The 16570-nt window shown below is 44.4% G+C and overlaps 1 protein-coding gene across 1 annotated transcript; it reads right to left on the reverse strand.

Moving 5' to 3' along the window:
• Positions 1-287: 287 nt before the first annotated feature.
• LOC123991401 (phosphoenolpyruvate carboxykinase, cytosolic [GTP]-like) lies at positions 288-15328 on the reverse strand. Its single transcript, XM_046292969.1, has 10 exons — positions 14626-15328; positions 10284-10496; positions 9281-9465; positions 8656-8862; positions 8269-8456; positions 7701-7863; positions 6106-6321; positions 2088-2225; positions 1754-1849; positions 288-1328 (listed from the first exon to the last, which is right to left on the reverse strand). The coding sequence occupies exons 1-10, from the start codon at positions 14655-14657 to the stop codon at positions 859-861; spliced, it is 1908 nt and encodes a 635-aa protein (XP_046148925.1). The 5' UTR covers positions 14658-15328; the 3' UTR covers positions 288-858.
• Positions 15329-16570: the final 1242 nt, after the last annotated feature.

Consider the following 16570-nt stretch of genomic DNA (forward strand, 5'->3'; position numbering starts at 1 on the left):
TGTGTCATCAGCTGATGTAAGAAGGGAATTATAAATACATTTGATTGATAATCCACAACATACAGCATTGAGTCTAGTGACCATCAACCCAAGTGTTACAGCACACTGGAAATCATGTAACAGAAAGGTCAAATATATGAATATGATGAACACTATATGAATCACTCTAAACTGAATCTGAACTTTATTCATCTTAAATATTACCATTACTTACACATTTTTAATGTATATATTTTGGGGAGTTATGTAAGTTATGTTTGCTATTGATCAACAGACACAATTGAGGCTGAATTTTAGGTTGTTTATTAATTGCACTGTAATAAAAACCTTCACATTAAATCATTTTTATTGTTCCAACATGTTACATATCTCATGTGTAAACATTAGCTCATAATCATTTTTATTGGAAACAATACAAAAGTGACAAAAAATGCTGTTTAAAAATGTTTAAATGAATATGGATATTTAAGCTTGTCCTGATTAGATTAGATTATTTGGGCTAAAGCTTGTAAACATCCAATACCTTTGTACTTCTTTGCAAGATGTCAACAAGGTACTGCTAAACACCGATTCTGTTCCATCACCTAAAACCTACTGATAGAGCCACTGACAGGGTGTGGTAGCATGAACTGCATTCTTCAGTGATGCAGTCACATCATCTCATTGTATTTTCTTACAATTTAGAAACTTTGGTTTACATCTACCCACATATAGGCAAAGCAGTTTCCACAAAAAATTGAAATTAGCTTGTTAGTAATTTTTTGTCAGTACTACCATATAGCAGCATCAGCGTAGTATAATGTCCAATAGTCAATACTTTCTCTCTTCTCTCTCTGAACCATCTGGTCCCTCCACCTCTCAATTCCTGACCCTGTCCTCCAGAGCCTTCAGCTCTCCCTCCACCTGTTGGGGGAGGTCGGCTCCCACCTGCTGGGTAAAGTACGCCCTCAGCTCCTGGGTCTCCTTCTCCCAGAAGGCCTTGGGCAGGTCGAAGAGGGCACCCATGTCCACCTTGCTGCCCAGTCCCTGCAGGTTGATGGCTCCCTCCAGTGGAACCCAGCCCACCATGCTCTTCTTGGCCGCCTCGTCCTCCCTCTCACGGCTGCAGCGCTTGAAGATCCACTCCAGAACGCGGGCGTTGTCACCGAAACCCGGCCAGAGGAAAGAGCCCGACGTGGGGTCCTTCCGGAACCAGTTGACATGGAAGATCTTGGGCAGGTGGGTGGCGCCCTTGCGGGTCTCCATGCTCAGCCAGTGGGCTAGGTAGTCACCGAAATTGTAGCCGAAGAAGGGGCGCATGGCGAAGGGGTCGTGCATGATAACCTTGCCTGGAGAAAAAAACAAGTATTTTATTCAAAAGGTCATGGTTTTCTACATTATCACAGAGGAATCAGGGACAACAGTATACCATCATATCAGGTGATATTAACCTTAGAGAGGTTTGTACCGTCTACTCTAGACAGCTCCTATCCACTTAAATGTTAGAACTGTTCTGTATTTAACCAGGCAAGTCAGTTTAGAACAAATTCTTATTTACAATGACAGCCTACACCGGCCAAAGCAGGATGACGCTGGGCCAACTGTGCACCGCCCTATGGGACTCCCAATCATGGCCGGTTATGATATAGCCTGGATTCGAACCACCAGTGAGATGCAGTGTCATTGACCGCTGCCACTCGGGAGCCAGAAACATGAATTAAATGATTGAATTAACTTTGACAAGCTCTTTAATGTGGTTAATGAGGTACTGTACCTTTGTACTCAGCAGCTGCTGTGGCCTCAGACCTCATAGAGGCTCCTACAAACACACCGTGGCGCCAGTTAAACGACTCGTACACCAGAGGGACTCCTGGGAAACAGAGGTCAGAGCAACAGTGTAACAGTGTCCCAAAGTGACACATTGGATAAGAATGTCAATTCAGTCATCATAGGGAATCATTTGTATTTGTTCTCGTTACATTAACCAAAACTGTATAATTTACAACACCAGCTACAACACTAGATGCTAGTATGAAAATATATAGTGGCAATCATAGATGGCCTACTAAACCAATGTTTTAGTCATTGGATCAGTAGAGGCCACTCACCCTCTGGCCTCCTGCCCCCGAAGATGATGGCGTCGATGGGCACACCCTCGTCACTCTCCCACTGGGGGTCGATGATGGGGCACTGGGCCGCCGGGGTACAGAACCTGGAGTTGGGATGAGCACACGGGCCAGAGTCTCCTGTGAGGAAGAGAAAAAGGGTGAATATGATTGGAACACATTATTACTGTTAGAAATGAATAGTATTAGGACATTAACATGTATATTACATTTTGATTTGATTGTATGTAAATAAATCACTTAGAAACATGATTGCATTATAATTAACACTAATAGAGATTCATGGATAAATGCCTTGTGGTGATTTAGAAAGAGACAGCAGTAGAAAAGTGATGCAGTACTTTCTCAAACCAATGACAACAAAAGGATAGTATCATGCCGTGTCACCAGGTGTCACTATTAAGACCTACAGCAGAGGTTCCCAACCTTTCTGGTTCAGGGGGGCCACCAAATCACAGCCAAAAGCTCAAGGACCAGCAAATCACAGCCAAAAGCTCAAGGACCACCATTTATTTGCCGAGTCGCAGATATATTTTTTTTACATCAAATTTCTCAGTAGTCCATTTTAGCAGTGAATGTACATCTATTTTGGGACTTATAAATGAATGATATATACCCAGTAATTCTTGAAGAATATAATCCTCATGAGCTTCGTTCAACTGTCATACCCCATACTCCAAGTCGATATTCCCGGCATAAGATGTAATTCTCCCTCGACTAAACCCACAAATTGGGGAAAACAAACATTATTTCCCATTGAACCCCATTGTAAAAGAGACAACTTCATTGTTCAATGTACATGTAAGCAGGTCAAAGATCCTGACCTACGGTTGGCAATGCTCCCACATAGGGAAATGAAGCCTGCGACAAGAGCCCTGTGGCTACAGGTTATTCGGCGTGGGAAATGTGGGGACCCGATGTCCAAGTAGGCTACACATATCTATGGGTGTGGGGAACATTTCATCACAGGTAAGACAATTCACTTGTTTTAGTCGATTTGTAACTCCACTCACTGGCTGTATAGTCTGTTTGTTTGTGTTGTTGGTCTTGTTTAGCTTAATGTTCCAGTCACGTGGCTGTTAGCACCTTCATGAAAAGGGGCATGAAGGAATCCCTACAGTCAATATTACATGAATCTAAGTAGTGAGAATGCTCGGGAGCAAGTAATGTTGAAAAAGTCATCTTGTACTTCTCTTAAATGTAGTTTTGTAATTGACTAAAAAAAAAGCAGATAACAAAAAAACTGCATTTAAAAAGGGTCAAGTATTTGCTGTGAGCCAATGTGGTAACCTAGGTAACCACAGGTTGTTTTCCCCACAGCCGGTCAGGGCCGTGACATTCGACTTTTTATTTTTACCTTTTTTGAACTAGGCAAGTCAGTTAAGAACAAATTCTTATTTTCAATGACGGCCTAGGAACAGTGGGTTTGTACCTTGTCAGCTTGGGGATTTGAACTTGCAACATTCCGGTTACTAGTCCAACACCCTAACCACTAGGCTACCCTGCCGCACTGTGAGTATCAAAACCCAAAATACAGTAGAAACTTGTCCAATGTTTGTAAACAAAGTAAATGTAAACAAACACTGTATAGCCTCAACACAAGGTTAAAACTATTATTTCAATATATTTGATGGGCAGTCCTTGCATACATAGCTCTTGCTTTGAATTTGAGAGTGGTTACATTTCTCCAGGTCCATCACTCAGCTTTTTACCAAAACATTGTTTCATTTAAAGATTCCAGCTTAAAGGGCTTATTATTATTACTATGATAATAAACTATTTGCATTGTGAAAAGTAATGTAAAATAGCTTATAATACTCCCAAGATATATTTAATTTGTATTAAAAATAAAAATAAATAATAATTGAACACGACCACAGGACCAACCCAGGTTGGTTCCCACTGCACTACAGTGAGTCAACTCTACCTGATTCAGGTTGGTTCCCACTGCACTACAGTGAGTCAACTCTACCCGATTCAGGTTGGTTCCCACTGCACTACAGTGAGTCAACTCTACCTGATTCAGGTTGGTTCCCACTGCACTACAGTGAGTCAACTCTACCTGATTCAGGTTGGTTCCCACTGCACTACAGTGAGTCAACTCTACCCGATTCAGGTTGGTTCCCACTGCACTACAGTGAGTCAACTCTACCTGATTCAGGTTGGTTCCCACTGCACTCCAAGTGAGTCAACTCTACCTGATTCAGGTTGGTTCCCACTGCACTACAGTGAGTCAACTCTACCCGATTCAGGTTGGTTCCCACTGCACTACAGTGAGTCAACTCTACCTGATTCAGGTTGGTTCCCACTGCACTACAGTGAGTCAACTCTACCCGATTCAGGTTGGTTCCCACTGCACTACAGTGAGTCAACTCTACCTGATTCAGGTTGGTTCCCACTGCACTACAGTGAGTCAACTCTACCTGATTCAGGTTGGTTCCCACTGCACTACAGTGAGTCAACTCTACCCGATTCAGGTTGGTTCCCACTGCACTACAGTGAGTCAACTCTACCTGATTCAGGTTGGTTCCCACTGCACTACAGTGAGTCAACTCTACCCGATTCAGGTTGGTTCCCACTGCACTACAGTGAGTCAACTCTACCCGATTCAGGTTGGTTCCCACTGCACTACAGTGAGTCAACTCTACCTGATTCAGGTTGGTTCCCACTGCACTACAGTGAGTCAACTCTACCTGATTCAGGTTGGTTCCCACTGCACTACAGTGAGTCAACTCTACCTGATTCAGGTTGGTTCCCACTGCACTACAGTGAGTCAACTCTACCTGATTCAGGTTGGTTCCCACTGCACTACAGTGAGTCAACTCTACCTGATTCAGGTTGGTTCCCACTGCACTACAGTGAGTCAACTCTACCTGATTCAGGTTGGTTCCCACTGCACTACAGTGAGTCAACTCTACCCGATTCAGGTTGGTTCCCACTGCACTACAGTGAGTCAACTCTACCCGATTCAGGTTGGTTCCCACTGCACTACAGTGAGTCAACTCTACCCGATTCAGGTTGGTTCCCACTGCACTACAGTGAGTCAACTCTACCTGATTCAGGTTGGTTCCCACTGCACTACAGTGAGTCAACTCTACCTGATTCAGGTTGGTTCCCACTGCACTACAGTGAGTCAACTCTACCTGATTCAGGTTGGTTCCCACTGCACTACAGTGAGTCAACTCTACCTGATTCAGGTTGGTTCCCACTGCACTACAGTGAGTCAACTCTACCTGATTCAGGTTGGTTCCCACTGCACTACAGTGAGTCAACTCTACCTGATTCAGGTTGGTTCCCACTGCACTACAGTGAGTCAACTCTACCTGATTCAGGTTGGTTCCCACTGCACTACAGTGAGTCAACTCTACCTGATTCAGGTTGGTTCCCACTGCACTACAGTGAGTCAACTCTACCTGATTCAGGTTGGTTCCCACTGCACTACAGTGAGTCAACTCTACCTGATTCAGGTTGGTTCCCACTGCACTACAGTGAGTCAACTCTACCCTGATTCAGGTTGGTTCCCACTGCACTACAGTGAGTCAACTCTACCTGATTCAGGTTGGTTCCCACTGCACTACAGTGAGTCAACTCTACCTGATTCAGGTTGGTTCCCACTGCACTACAGTGAGTCAACTCTACCTGATTCAGGTTGGTTCCCACTGCACTACAGTGAGTCAACTCTACCTGATTCAGGTTGGTTCCCACTGCACTACAGTGAGTCAACTCTACCTGATTCAGGTTGGTTCCCACTGCACTACAGTGAGTCAACTCTACCTGATTCAGGTTGGTTCCCACTGCACTACAGTGAGTCAACTCTACCTGATTCAGGTTGGTTCCCACTGCACTACAGTGAGTCAACTCTACCTGATTCAGGTTGGTTCCCACTGCACTACAGTGAGTCAACTCTACCTGATTCAGGTTGGTTCCCACTGCACTACAGTGAGTCAACTCTACCTGATTCAGGTTGGTTCCCACTGCACTCCAAGTGAGTCAACTCTACCTGCTTTCCAGGATTTGCCGTGCCAGTCGGTTAGGGAGACCCCTGCGGCAGGGGGGTCCAGTCCCTCCCACCACACCCCTCCATCACTGGTCTCACCCACATTGGTGAACACAGTGTTTTTGGCGATGGTCGCCATGGCATGAGGGTTGGTCTTCAGGGACGTGCCAGGAGCCACACCGAAAAAGCCGTTCTCTGGGTTGATTGCCCTGAGTTTACCTGAGAACAAAGTGACTAGGACAGTGAGTGACAGAGATGCATGTAATGGTTTTTTTTCCTGATGGAAGCACAATGAACTCTAAAACAGGAGGGAGTTGATGGTTATAGTTTCAATGGGTTGTACAAAATGTCTGACCATGAAATGAATAGCCTGACAGTAAATTCAAAGCTTGAGTACGTTACGGGTCGAGTCTGTACTAGTATGTTACGGGTCGAGTTTGTACTAGTACGTTACGGGTCGAGTCTGCACTAGTACGTTACGGGTCGAGTCTGCACTAGTACGTTACGGGTCGAGTCTGCACTAGTACGTTACGGGTCGAGTCTGCACTAGTACGTTACGGGTCGAGTCTGCACTAGTATGTTACGGGTCGAGTCTGCACTAGTACGTTACGGGTCGAGTCTGCACTAGTACGTTACGGGTCGAGTCTGCACTAGTACGTTACGGGTCGAGTCTGCACTAGTACGTTACGGGTCGAGTCTGCACTAGTACGTTACGGGTCGAGTCTGCACTAGTACGTTACGGGTCGAGTCTGCACTAGTACGTTACGGGTCGAGTCTGCACTAGTACGTTACGGGTCGAGTCTGCACTAGTACGTTACGGGTCGAGTTTGCACTAGTACGTTACGGGTCGAGTCTGCACTAGTACGTTACGGGTCGAGTCTGTACTAGTACGTTACGGGTCGAGTCTGCACGAGTACGTTACGGGTCGAGTCTGCACGAGTACGTTACGGGTCGAGTCTGCACTAGTACGTTACGGGTCGAGTCTGCACTAGTACGTTACGGGTCGAGTCTGCACTAGTACGTTACGGGTCGAGTCTGCACTAGTACGTTACGGGTCGAGTCTGCACTAGTACGTTACGGGTCGAGTCTGCACTAGTATGTTACGGGTCGAGTCTGCACTAGTACGTTACGGGTCGAGTCTGCACTAGTACGTTACGGGTCGAGTCTGCACTAGTACGTTACGGGTCGAGTCTGCACTAGTACGTTACGGGTCGAGTCTGCACTAGTACGTTACGGGTCGAGTCTGCACGAGTACGTTACGGGTCGAGTCTGCACTAGTACGTTACGGGTCGAGTCTGCACTAGTACGTTACGGGTCGAGTCTGCACTAGTACGTTACGGGTCGAGTCTGCACTAGTACGTTACGGGTCGAGTCTGTACTAGTACGTTACGGGTCGAGTCTGTACTAGTACGTTACGGGTCGAGTCTGTACTAGTACGTTACGGGTCGAGTCTGTACTAGTACGTTACGGGTCGAGTCTGTACTAGTACGTTACGGGTCGAGTCTGTACTAGTACGTTACGGGTCGAGTCTGTACTAGTACGTTACGGGTCGAGTCTGCACTAGTCAGTGTGTGTTGAGTGTGTATCCCTCCCCTCACCCTGACTGTCGAACTTCATCCAGGCGATGTCGTCTCCTACACACTCCACAGTCCAGCCAGGCAGCGCAGGCTTCATCATGGCCAGGTTAGTTTTCCCACAGGCACTGGGAAATGCCGCCGCCACGTAGCGCTTCACTCCCTGAGGATTAGTGATGCCCAGGATCTGGTGGGGGAGGAGGGACAGAAAAGAGAGGACAGAGAGACAGACAGAGAGACAGAGACAGACAGAGAGAGAGACAGAGAGAGAGACAGAGAGAGAGACAGAGAGAGAGACAGAGAGAGAGACAGAGAGAGAGACAGACAGACAGAGAGACAGACAGAGAGACAGACACAGACAGACAGAGAGTGTTGCATTGAGTAGTTTCTCCCATAACGTAGGAACGTCACAAGAGATGAACTAACTACTCCCCGCTACTGTATGAGGTACTGACTGTGGATATGTATCTGGCAACAGATACATCTGGAACAGATATTCCAGTCTGCTTTTCCTGTCTAAGGTACAGTATTCCTATCGGAACCCTTCCAAAAAAGGGAATTCAGTGCACCCCTATCAGTTCCCCGTTCTCACCAGCATGTGTTCGGCCAGCCAGCCCTCGTCCTTGGCGATGCGCGAGGCGATCCTCAGGGCAAAGCACTTCTTCCCCAGCAGGGAGTTGCCTCCGTAGCCACTGCCAAACGACAGGATCTGCCTGGTGTCTGGCAGGTGGGAGATCAGCACCTTCTCTGGGTTACACGGCCACGAGTTGACCAGGGGAGCTGGGAGCGAGGAGGGGGACCATGGGAGGATAATGGTGATGGAGGGATGAATGAATATAGAAGCAGTGAATGGAATTAGAGTAAATGGAGAGACGAAATGAAGTGAGGCAATTGTATGGCATAAAGCAGGATGTGTATGGTTATGTAAGGGATGCGATGCGTGACAGCAGATCGAGAGAAGGCCTCTGTGAAATGGTACCTTTCAGTGGGAGGGGTCGACCGAGGGAGTGCTGGCAGCGTACAAACTCTGCCCCCTGTGCCAGTTTGTCCATGACGGGGGTGCCCATGCGCGTCATAATGCCCATACTGGCCACCACGTAGGGGGAGTCTGTCACCTGCACGCCAAACTTAGACAGCGGAGAGCCCACCGGGCCCATGCTGAAGGGGATCACGTACATGGTTCGACCTGAGGAAGAATGAGGATGTTCATTTAAATAAAACATTGAGAGTTAGACATTATTTTACATTAGAAACCAAGTCTCAGTTATCTGATTAAAAGAGTTGGTGTCCGCAATTTTTTTTGGGCCCTTTTTAGATAATTATTTAACACTACATTGTAATCCTAAATTCGACCATTTGATCTTTTAATGACTACTGGCCCTCTCACTGTCTAATTAGACTTCAGTGGTATGACACTATAACACTCGACTCAACGTTGAGGTTTAAGCCCAAGCATTAAAAAAAAGTGATGAACCCAATTTGACTGAAGAATTAACACTCCATTACAGACTATTTATATAGTGTGGACAGCTGAAACTATAGACGGGATGGTGTAAACCTCCAGAGAGTCCAGAAGGAGAGGAGGGTTGTGTACAGTCCACTACCTGCCATGCAGCCTGGGAAGCGGTCCTGTCTGGCCTTCTGGAAGTCACCCTCGCTCATCCAGCTGCCCAGCTGGCTCTTAGCCCCCCCATCGGGGATAGGGATGGTGTCCCTCTGGTTCTTGGTGACGATCACAGTCTTACTCTCCACCCGAGCCACGTCCTTGGGGTCTGTACGTGCCAGCCAGCTGCAGAGATAAAGGCCATAAACAGACTATTAATTCTCTTATCATTCTTTATGGTAGAGTGAGAATAACAGGCTTTTGATGAGCTTCAGGGCCACAGTGGAAAAAGTGATTAAAAAGCCAGATTACTTAGTTTGATAGACTTAGTACTCCCAATAATGTACATATTAAACGTAAGCATTCTTTACTAACCAGAAAAATCACAGCTAATGTATTATATTCTTCTCTACATTACCTTCGCTCACTATCTTACTGCTTCCTGACATACAGAGCCAGAGTCCCACCAATCCCAGCAGTGATAGAGTAGGTAGGGGACCACGGCAACACTCACCAGTGTGAGAGCCAGAGCCCTACCAATCACAGCGGTGATAGAGTAGGTAGGGGACCACGGCAACACTCACCAGTGTGAGAGCCAGAGCCCTACCAATCACAGCGGTGATAGAGTAGGTAGGGGACCACGGCAACACTCACCAGTGTGAGAGCCAGAGTCCCACCAATCCCAGCAGTGATAGAGTAGGTAGGGGACCACGGCAACACTCACCAGTGTGAGAGCCAGAGTCCCACCAATCACAGCGGTGATAGAGTAGGTAGGGGACCACGGCAACACTCACCAGTGTGAGAGCCAGAGTCCCACCAATCACAGCGGTGATAGAGTAGGTAGGGGACCACGGCAACACTCACCAGTGTGAGAGCCAGAGTCCCACCAATCACAGCGGTGATAGAGTAGGTAGGGGACCACGGCAACACTCACCAGTGTGAGAGCCAGAGTCCCACCAATCACAGCGGTGATAGAGTAGGTAGGGGACCACGGCAACACTCACCAGTTCTCATACTTGGGTAGCCTCTTCACCATGCCGTCTTTCTCCAGGCCAGCTAGGATGTGGGCGGACTCCTCCGCGCTCCCAGTCACCACATGCACATTGGCAGGCTTGCACTCATCCACGGCCCTCTTCACAAAGTCAGCCACCGCTGGAGGCAGGGAGGGGATCGAGGCTAAGGAGCGGACCCCCACGGATGTCCCCACTCCACCCCGTCTGTACCAAGACACCGGGAGGTAAGAGTGGGTGTGTTACGGAGGCTGACAGGAAGGTGAACTGTATTCAAAAACATTCTGTACCATAATATACATGATATCAGTTGTAAGAGGAGCAATATTACCATAATTTAGAAACTTGCAGTTTAAAAATGAATAAATAAACAAATATCCAAAACGGATATCAAATTTAAATCTGGTGTCAAAATAGGCAACAATACAAACGACATTTAAATACCGGGTAGCGAGATGCATAATGGTAGCAAGACACACGATCAACCTCTTCAGTATTGTTTCAGGGATGCAATTCAATGGAGAGCAGATTAGAGGACAATGTAGTCCTACTATTAGTGCTGGTGAATAATCCACACATCAATAATGCATAGCGGTAATGGACAAATCTACTGTCACTTCTCAGATCGCACTTTTTAGGGTTTCCCCAAACAAAGGCAAGCACTGTGAATGTGTTACTTCTGAACATATACTACAACAGCATTTCATGATCCATACATATTCCTTCCTCATGATTTAAAAGTCCGGGAGACATATCCCATACCTTCAAAACTCAAATGACTTTCATGAGGAAAGGCCATTGAAAGAGCAGCCATCTTCCTACGCGGTTTGGTTTTGCTGCTCTTCCTCATGCGAAGTAAGAATGTAAGTAAGTAGCAGGAAGTGGGCAATCTAATGCAAACTGTGTCCAGGGCAGTGCAACCTGAGACTTCAGCTCAGAGCTCTTTATAATGGCAGGGGCACGTAGGGGGGGGGGGGGGCTTTCTGTTGTTTCAGCAGTGTTCATAAACACAATCAGTTACAACATGCGTGAGCAATCTGACTAGCTGACTAGAAAAACCAGGCACGATTGCTTCACAAAAAAAAGGAAAAACAATCAATAATAAGGCTGAGAATGACGATATGGGTTCTCAGATACACTCTTCAATTGAACTTTTTTAAACTAATTTTATTGACAAGTCTAGGAACTGATTGATTAAGGCTCTCTTTGGCTCTAGGAGCTGATTTACAATTGAACTCACATTCCAACTCATGGTTATAGGTCCATTGACTATTTGGCTTGAAATTCAAAAATAACACTTTTCTATTAGTTGAAAGATTTTGATTTATTTAACTAGGCAAGTCAGTTAAGAACAAATTCTTATTTAAAATGACGGCCTACTGGGGAACAGTGGGTTAACTGCCTTGTTCAGGGGCAGAACGACAGATTTTTAACCTTGTCAGCTCGGGGATTCAATCCAGCAACCTTTCAGTTACTGGCCCAATGCTCTAACCACTAGGCTCCCTGTTACCTGGTAAAAGTGCTAGCCCGCCGCCAGCCCCAATTGGCTGCATCGTTGGTGTCATTAAACTTGACGTGTACATAACGGCCATTTCTAAAGGAAAGGTTAAAGGTTGCCCAGTGCCCTATAGGTGCAAACTGAGAAGATAACATGTTGTGGATGGAAAAATGGCATATTGCCAAGAACAATTATTGCCCAACATCACAGGGAACAAGTGTTATTTAAAACACTGTGTAACCCTTTACATGATGATACATCGTCTTAAAAGATCTTCTCCGGTTCATGAAGTCTCTTATAAGTGACACATTTCTGCATGCAGTCGACCAGATGTGTGTTGAGAAACCTCAGACTGGGAGAGAGCAAGCAAGCAGACAAAAAAAATAAAAAATGAACCAGGAGAGGAGAAAGGTTAGGCTTTCCACCTTGTAGAATGCCATGCTTCAGGCCACTTAAAAAAAGAAGACTTCACTGAAAATCTATTGAGCATAATGCAGGAGCTTTTATTCTGTCATGCAAACATCTAAACTGTACACGAGCTGCACAATATTACAAGAAAAGAAAAAAACATATTTTTTTTAAAGGAAAGAGAATGTGCTGAACATGTAACATGAGTTCATATGTACTGTATAAGCTCTATACGTTTCCATTGAAGGGTGTGGCAAAAAGTCCCAGCTCCAACTACAAGTACCATAGCAGCACAGTTCAACTTAAAGAGTACAAGTCTGCCTGTGTCATTTTGCAATGTAGCTCACCAAAAACATAAGCTATATTCAATTACCAGCGCACCCTGCTTTCCCATTGTGGGGCGCCCACAGACATTTCTGTGAAACTGAATGGAAAACCAGGAATAGGCTACAGTGTTATCCTGACTTAGGGAGAGATAAACATGTGAGCACAACGATGACCATAACAATGTATCATTTCTCAACCCCGTGGCCTTCTCTTTGGGTCCCGGTTGAGCTTTGCATTGTCTCATTTACACCAGGACAAAAACGTAGACCAATCACCATGCACCACACACACCCCCCCCCCCCCCCCCTCCCCCATTTTGAATGTTAATAGCTTGGTCCACAAGGAATTTTCAGGAACTGAGCAGAAATGCACGTAGCACATGCACACTGGAAATACATTCATTCACCATGCATATACATGCAGAAGTCATTAAAACTCCTAACTCCCATAATGCACTATGATTGTGTATCAACACTCATGCACCAATCACAAATGCACAGACACATGGACATAGATCCTCTCCAGACTGTCAAGACAAGATGCACTCAAGACAGCTCACATTTACGTTTTTTTAGTCTCCGTGTGACGTCACCAAAGCCTAGAGAAAGAGTTGTGAAGGAGGAACGTAAGAGATTCAAAATGAGGGACATGTCTCTTTGGGTCGTCCTGTCTCTCTCACTTGTTATAACAGGATCTTAAAATTCTTTCCGTCATTTTCTATCTCAGAGGCAAACAGCTTTTGAAATATGGATGGTCAGATTTGTGCACTTCCAAATCTGCCTAACACAAACCAAGACACAGAGTTCTCGGTGTGTGCTGTGCTATATGTCTGACACTATTGCAGAACTGATAATCAAGTTGTAGATGATGAATGGCTCACTGCTTCGCATTTCAGTGCTTCCTCAAATTCTTCAATAGGACCTTCCATTCTACAATGGGAACATTTAAAACCTTAGTTTGTGGACATTTAATCTGTTGTTTATGTATCCTTGATATTAGGTTACGATGTTTCTCTGATATTGCAGGGTGTGTGTATTCCCTGAGTTAGTTTGCCGCCATAAATATATACCCTATCGTAAGAAGGATGTTTGCTTAGGATTGCTGCCAACAGACATACAATATCTTGAGTGAGATAGCAATAACAACTGGGTAAAGTATCCTATCCACGATAGGGATATTATTAATTCATGAAAACTAATTTAATACCATCTTTAGGCTACCATTGCAGTTTCTAAAATGTTGAAAAACCATAATGTTGCTGAGAAGGCTACACTATACTCTGCCATGGTTGGTCAACAAGGAAATACAGTGAAAAACAATATTATATATATATATATACATATATATATATGTGTGTGTGTGTAAAGTGTTGGTCCCATGTTTCATGAGCTGAAATAAAAGAAGAAATTTTTTTTCACAGAAATTTCTCATACACATAAAAAAGCATATTTCTCAAATTTTGTGAACAAATTTCTCCTTTGTCAAGATAATCCATCCACCTGACAAGTGTGGCATATCAACAGCATGATTATTATATAGGTTCCCCTTGTACTGGGGACAATAAAAGCCACTCTAAAATGTGTAGTTTGTCAAACGCCACAATGCCACAGAAGTTGAGGGAATGTGCAATTGGCATGCAGACTGCACTGTTGCCACAGATTTGAATGTTCATTTCTCTACCATGAGCCATCTCCAATGTCATTTTAGCGAATTTGGCAGTACATCCAAACACAGACCACAATTGAATTTGTCAATGGCTCTTTGAATGCACAGAAATACCATTTAGAGATCATGAGGCCCATTGTGAGGACCATTTTTATCTGTGACCAACATATCTGTATTCTGCATATCTGTATTCTGCATATCTGTATTCTGCATATCTGTATTATGCATATCTGTATTCTGCATATCTGTATTCTGCATATCTGTATTCCCAATCATTAGAAATCCATAGATTAGGCCCTAATGAATGTATTTCAATATAATGATGTTCTTATTATAAACTGTAACTCAGTAAAATATTTGAAATTGTTGCATGTTGCGTTTATATTTTTGTTCGGTATAGATTGAGTTTCAAATGGCAAAATGTTAAGATATACTCACCTTCTGATAAGTCCAAGCAAAAGGCACGACATCTTGTAAAATACTAAAATGGGGTAATGAAATGTAAAAGTCTAAAAAAAATATATATAGAGAGAGAGAGAATAAGAGCGTCGTGTAACCTTTTAGCACCAACTACAACTCATATCTGATTGGTCTATGAAGAAGAACTGCACTGCTGAGGTTGCCCAGTACAGGCTAATGAAAGAACTTTGCACTTTGCAACACGTGTAACAATTTATCGGAGGCAAACACATTGACTGAATCTAGGTTCTGCGCATCGCAGTCGACGATGATGCTTAGGTTGATAACTTTAATGCAAACGAATAGGCTACCGATTGCATATATACATATATTTATACGCGCAAATGTATATTTATTTCGTCAAGTAATCCAACAGTAGGCTATTGATGTAGCTAGATCTTCGTTATATCCGTTCAGAAAAAAAGTTAGAAAACAGGACAATCTGAAAACAAATAAATGGACCGCGAGGTGTCTGATTTTATGTTAAAATTACTCGCTTTCAATAAAGCATGAAAAACTAAGAGGCGCATTTCATACGACTATCCTATCCCTGCTCCTGCCTCCTTCACAGCCAACCAAACCGCCTCTACCGGGTGATGCAAGCTCTGAAGTTCCTGTATCCGCTAAGACACAACAGCCGCCCTGCCCTGGTGACCCTCATATATACTTCAGCAATGGTGACTGGTGGTGGATGTAAGGCACGTACAACCTATGGAGAATCAATGTTGAGGGGAATAGTTGGCCGCTTTTGGTGTGTGCTCGAAAGGGACATGCAGAGTCAGCAGAATAAATGCAAAGTCATTGAAAAAAAATAGTACAGCGGAAGGATATCTCAAAATGACAATATTGGCTCCGTAAATTCTCTTGATCCAGCTGGTGCGATGCAGGTTATCCAACAAACGTGTTATTACATAAACTAGTAGACCTACCTAAATTATTACACACTGCCACGGGCCTACCTGTAGGACAAATAGGCCTGACAAATTCCCGAAACTATGTCATCATGATTGAAACCTGCGTTATGAGTAGATGCCATAACTTATCATGACTTCTGTGCATCTTTAGTTAGATTTTGATAAGGGCAACTATGAGCAGTATGAAGCATACTAGGCTGAAAGTATATGGGATTAATCTAAAGATATTTGCTATCTGTGATACCGCTATGTTCTTTCTCTTTTTCATTGTACTTTCATTCAATTGTGTTGGATGCCTGAGCTGTATTCGTGGATGGGACAAAAACTTCTGATCTGTTGACCAGTTCTGTCCAGAATCTACCAAGCAATGCAATGTCTGAGCCTGGTCTGAGGGTTGCAAATGGCAGATTTCCTGTTAATGTTTCCAAGTTAGAGAGGGAAAGAGAGAGGAAAAGTTAAAGGGGACGTTGTGTGGACAGTGAGAGAGAGATAATGACAGTAGGGTAGACAGAGTTCAAAGAAAGATGAGCCCCCAGTACCACTGGTTAAACTTCTATAATCCATGGTTATGGCCAGCAGAATCAGCCGCCATATTATGGAGAAGACCATGCTCTATTTATGCATTCACTCCCCCGCCCACAGATGCAGTCCTCGGTTATCAAAGAGAACATTCAGAAATGCTGCCGCTGGCAAAAAAAAAAGGCATTTGAAGCTCAAATCATGGTTGGAATGTGGACTTAGTCTTGTTATCTTACATTGAGAGTCCATGAGAGTCCATGAGAGAGGCCTATCATAGGTTACATGTACACTGATAAGGGAACAACTGAAAAGTAAGGTCTCAACCAGACCCTTCTCACACCAAGTAATGTGGGTTGTTTGATTTGATTTGACACCAAGTAATGTGGGTTGTTTGATTTGATTTGACACCAAGTAATGTGGGTTATTTGATTTTTTTTTCTTTCATTTTTTACATTCTCAAATCAGGCCACAGAACCAGGATAGAAACTGAA

This window comes from Oncorhynchus gorbuscha, linkage group LG12 (genome assembly GCF_021184085.1).
Source record: "Oncorhynchus gorbuscha isolate QuinsamMale2020 ecotype Even-year linkage group LG12, OgorEven_v1.0, whole genome shotgun sequence".
NCBI lineage: Eukaryota > Metazoa > Chordata > Actinopteri > Salmoniformes > Salmonidae > Oncorhynchus > Oncorhynchus gorbuscha.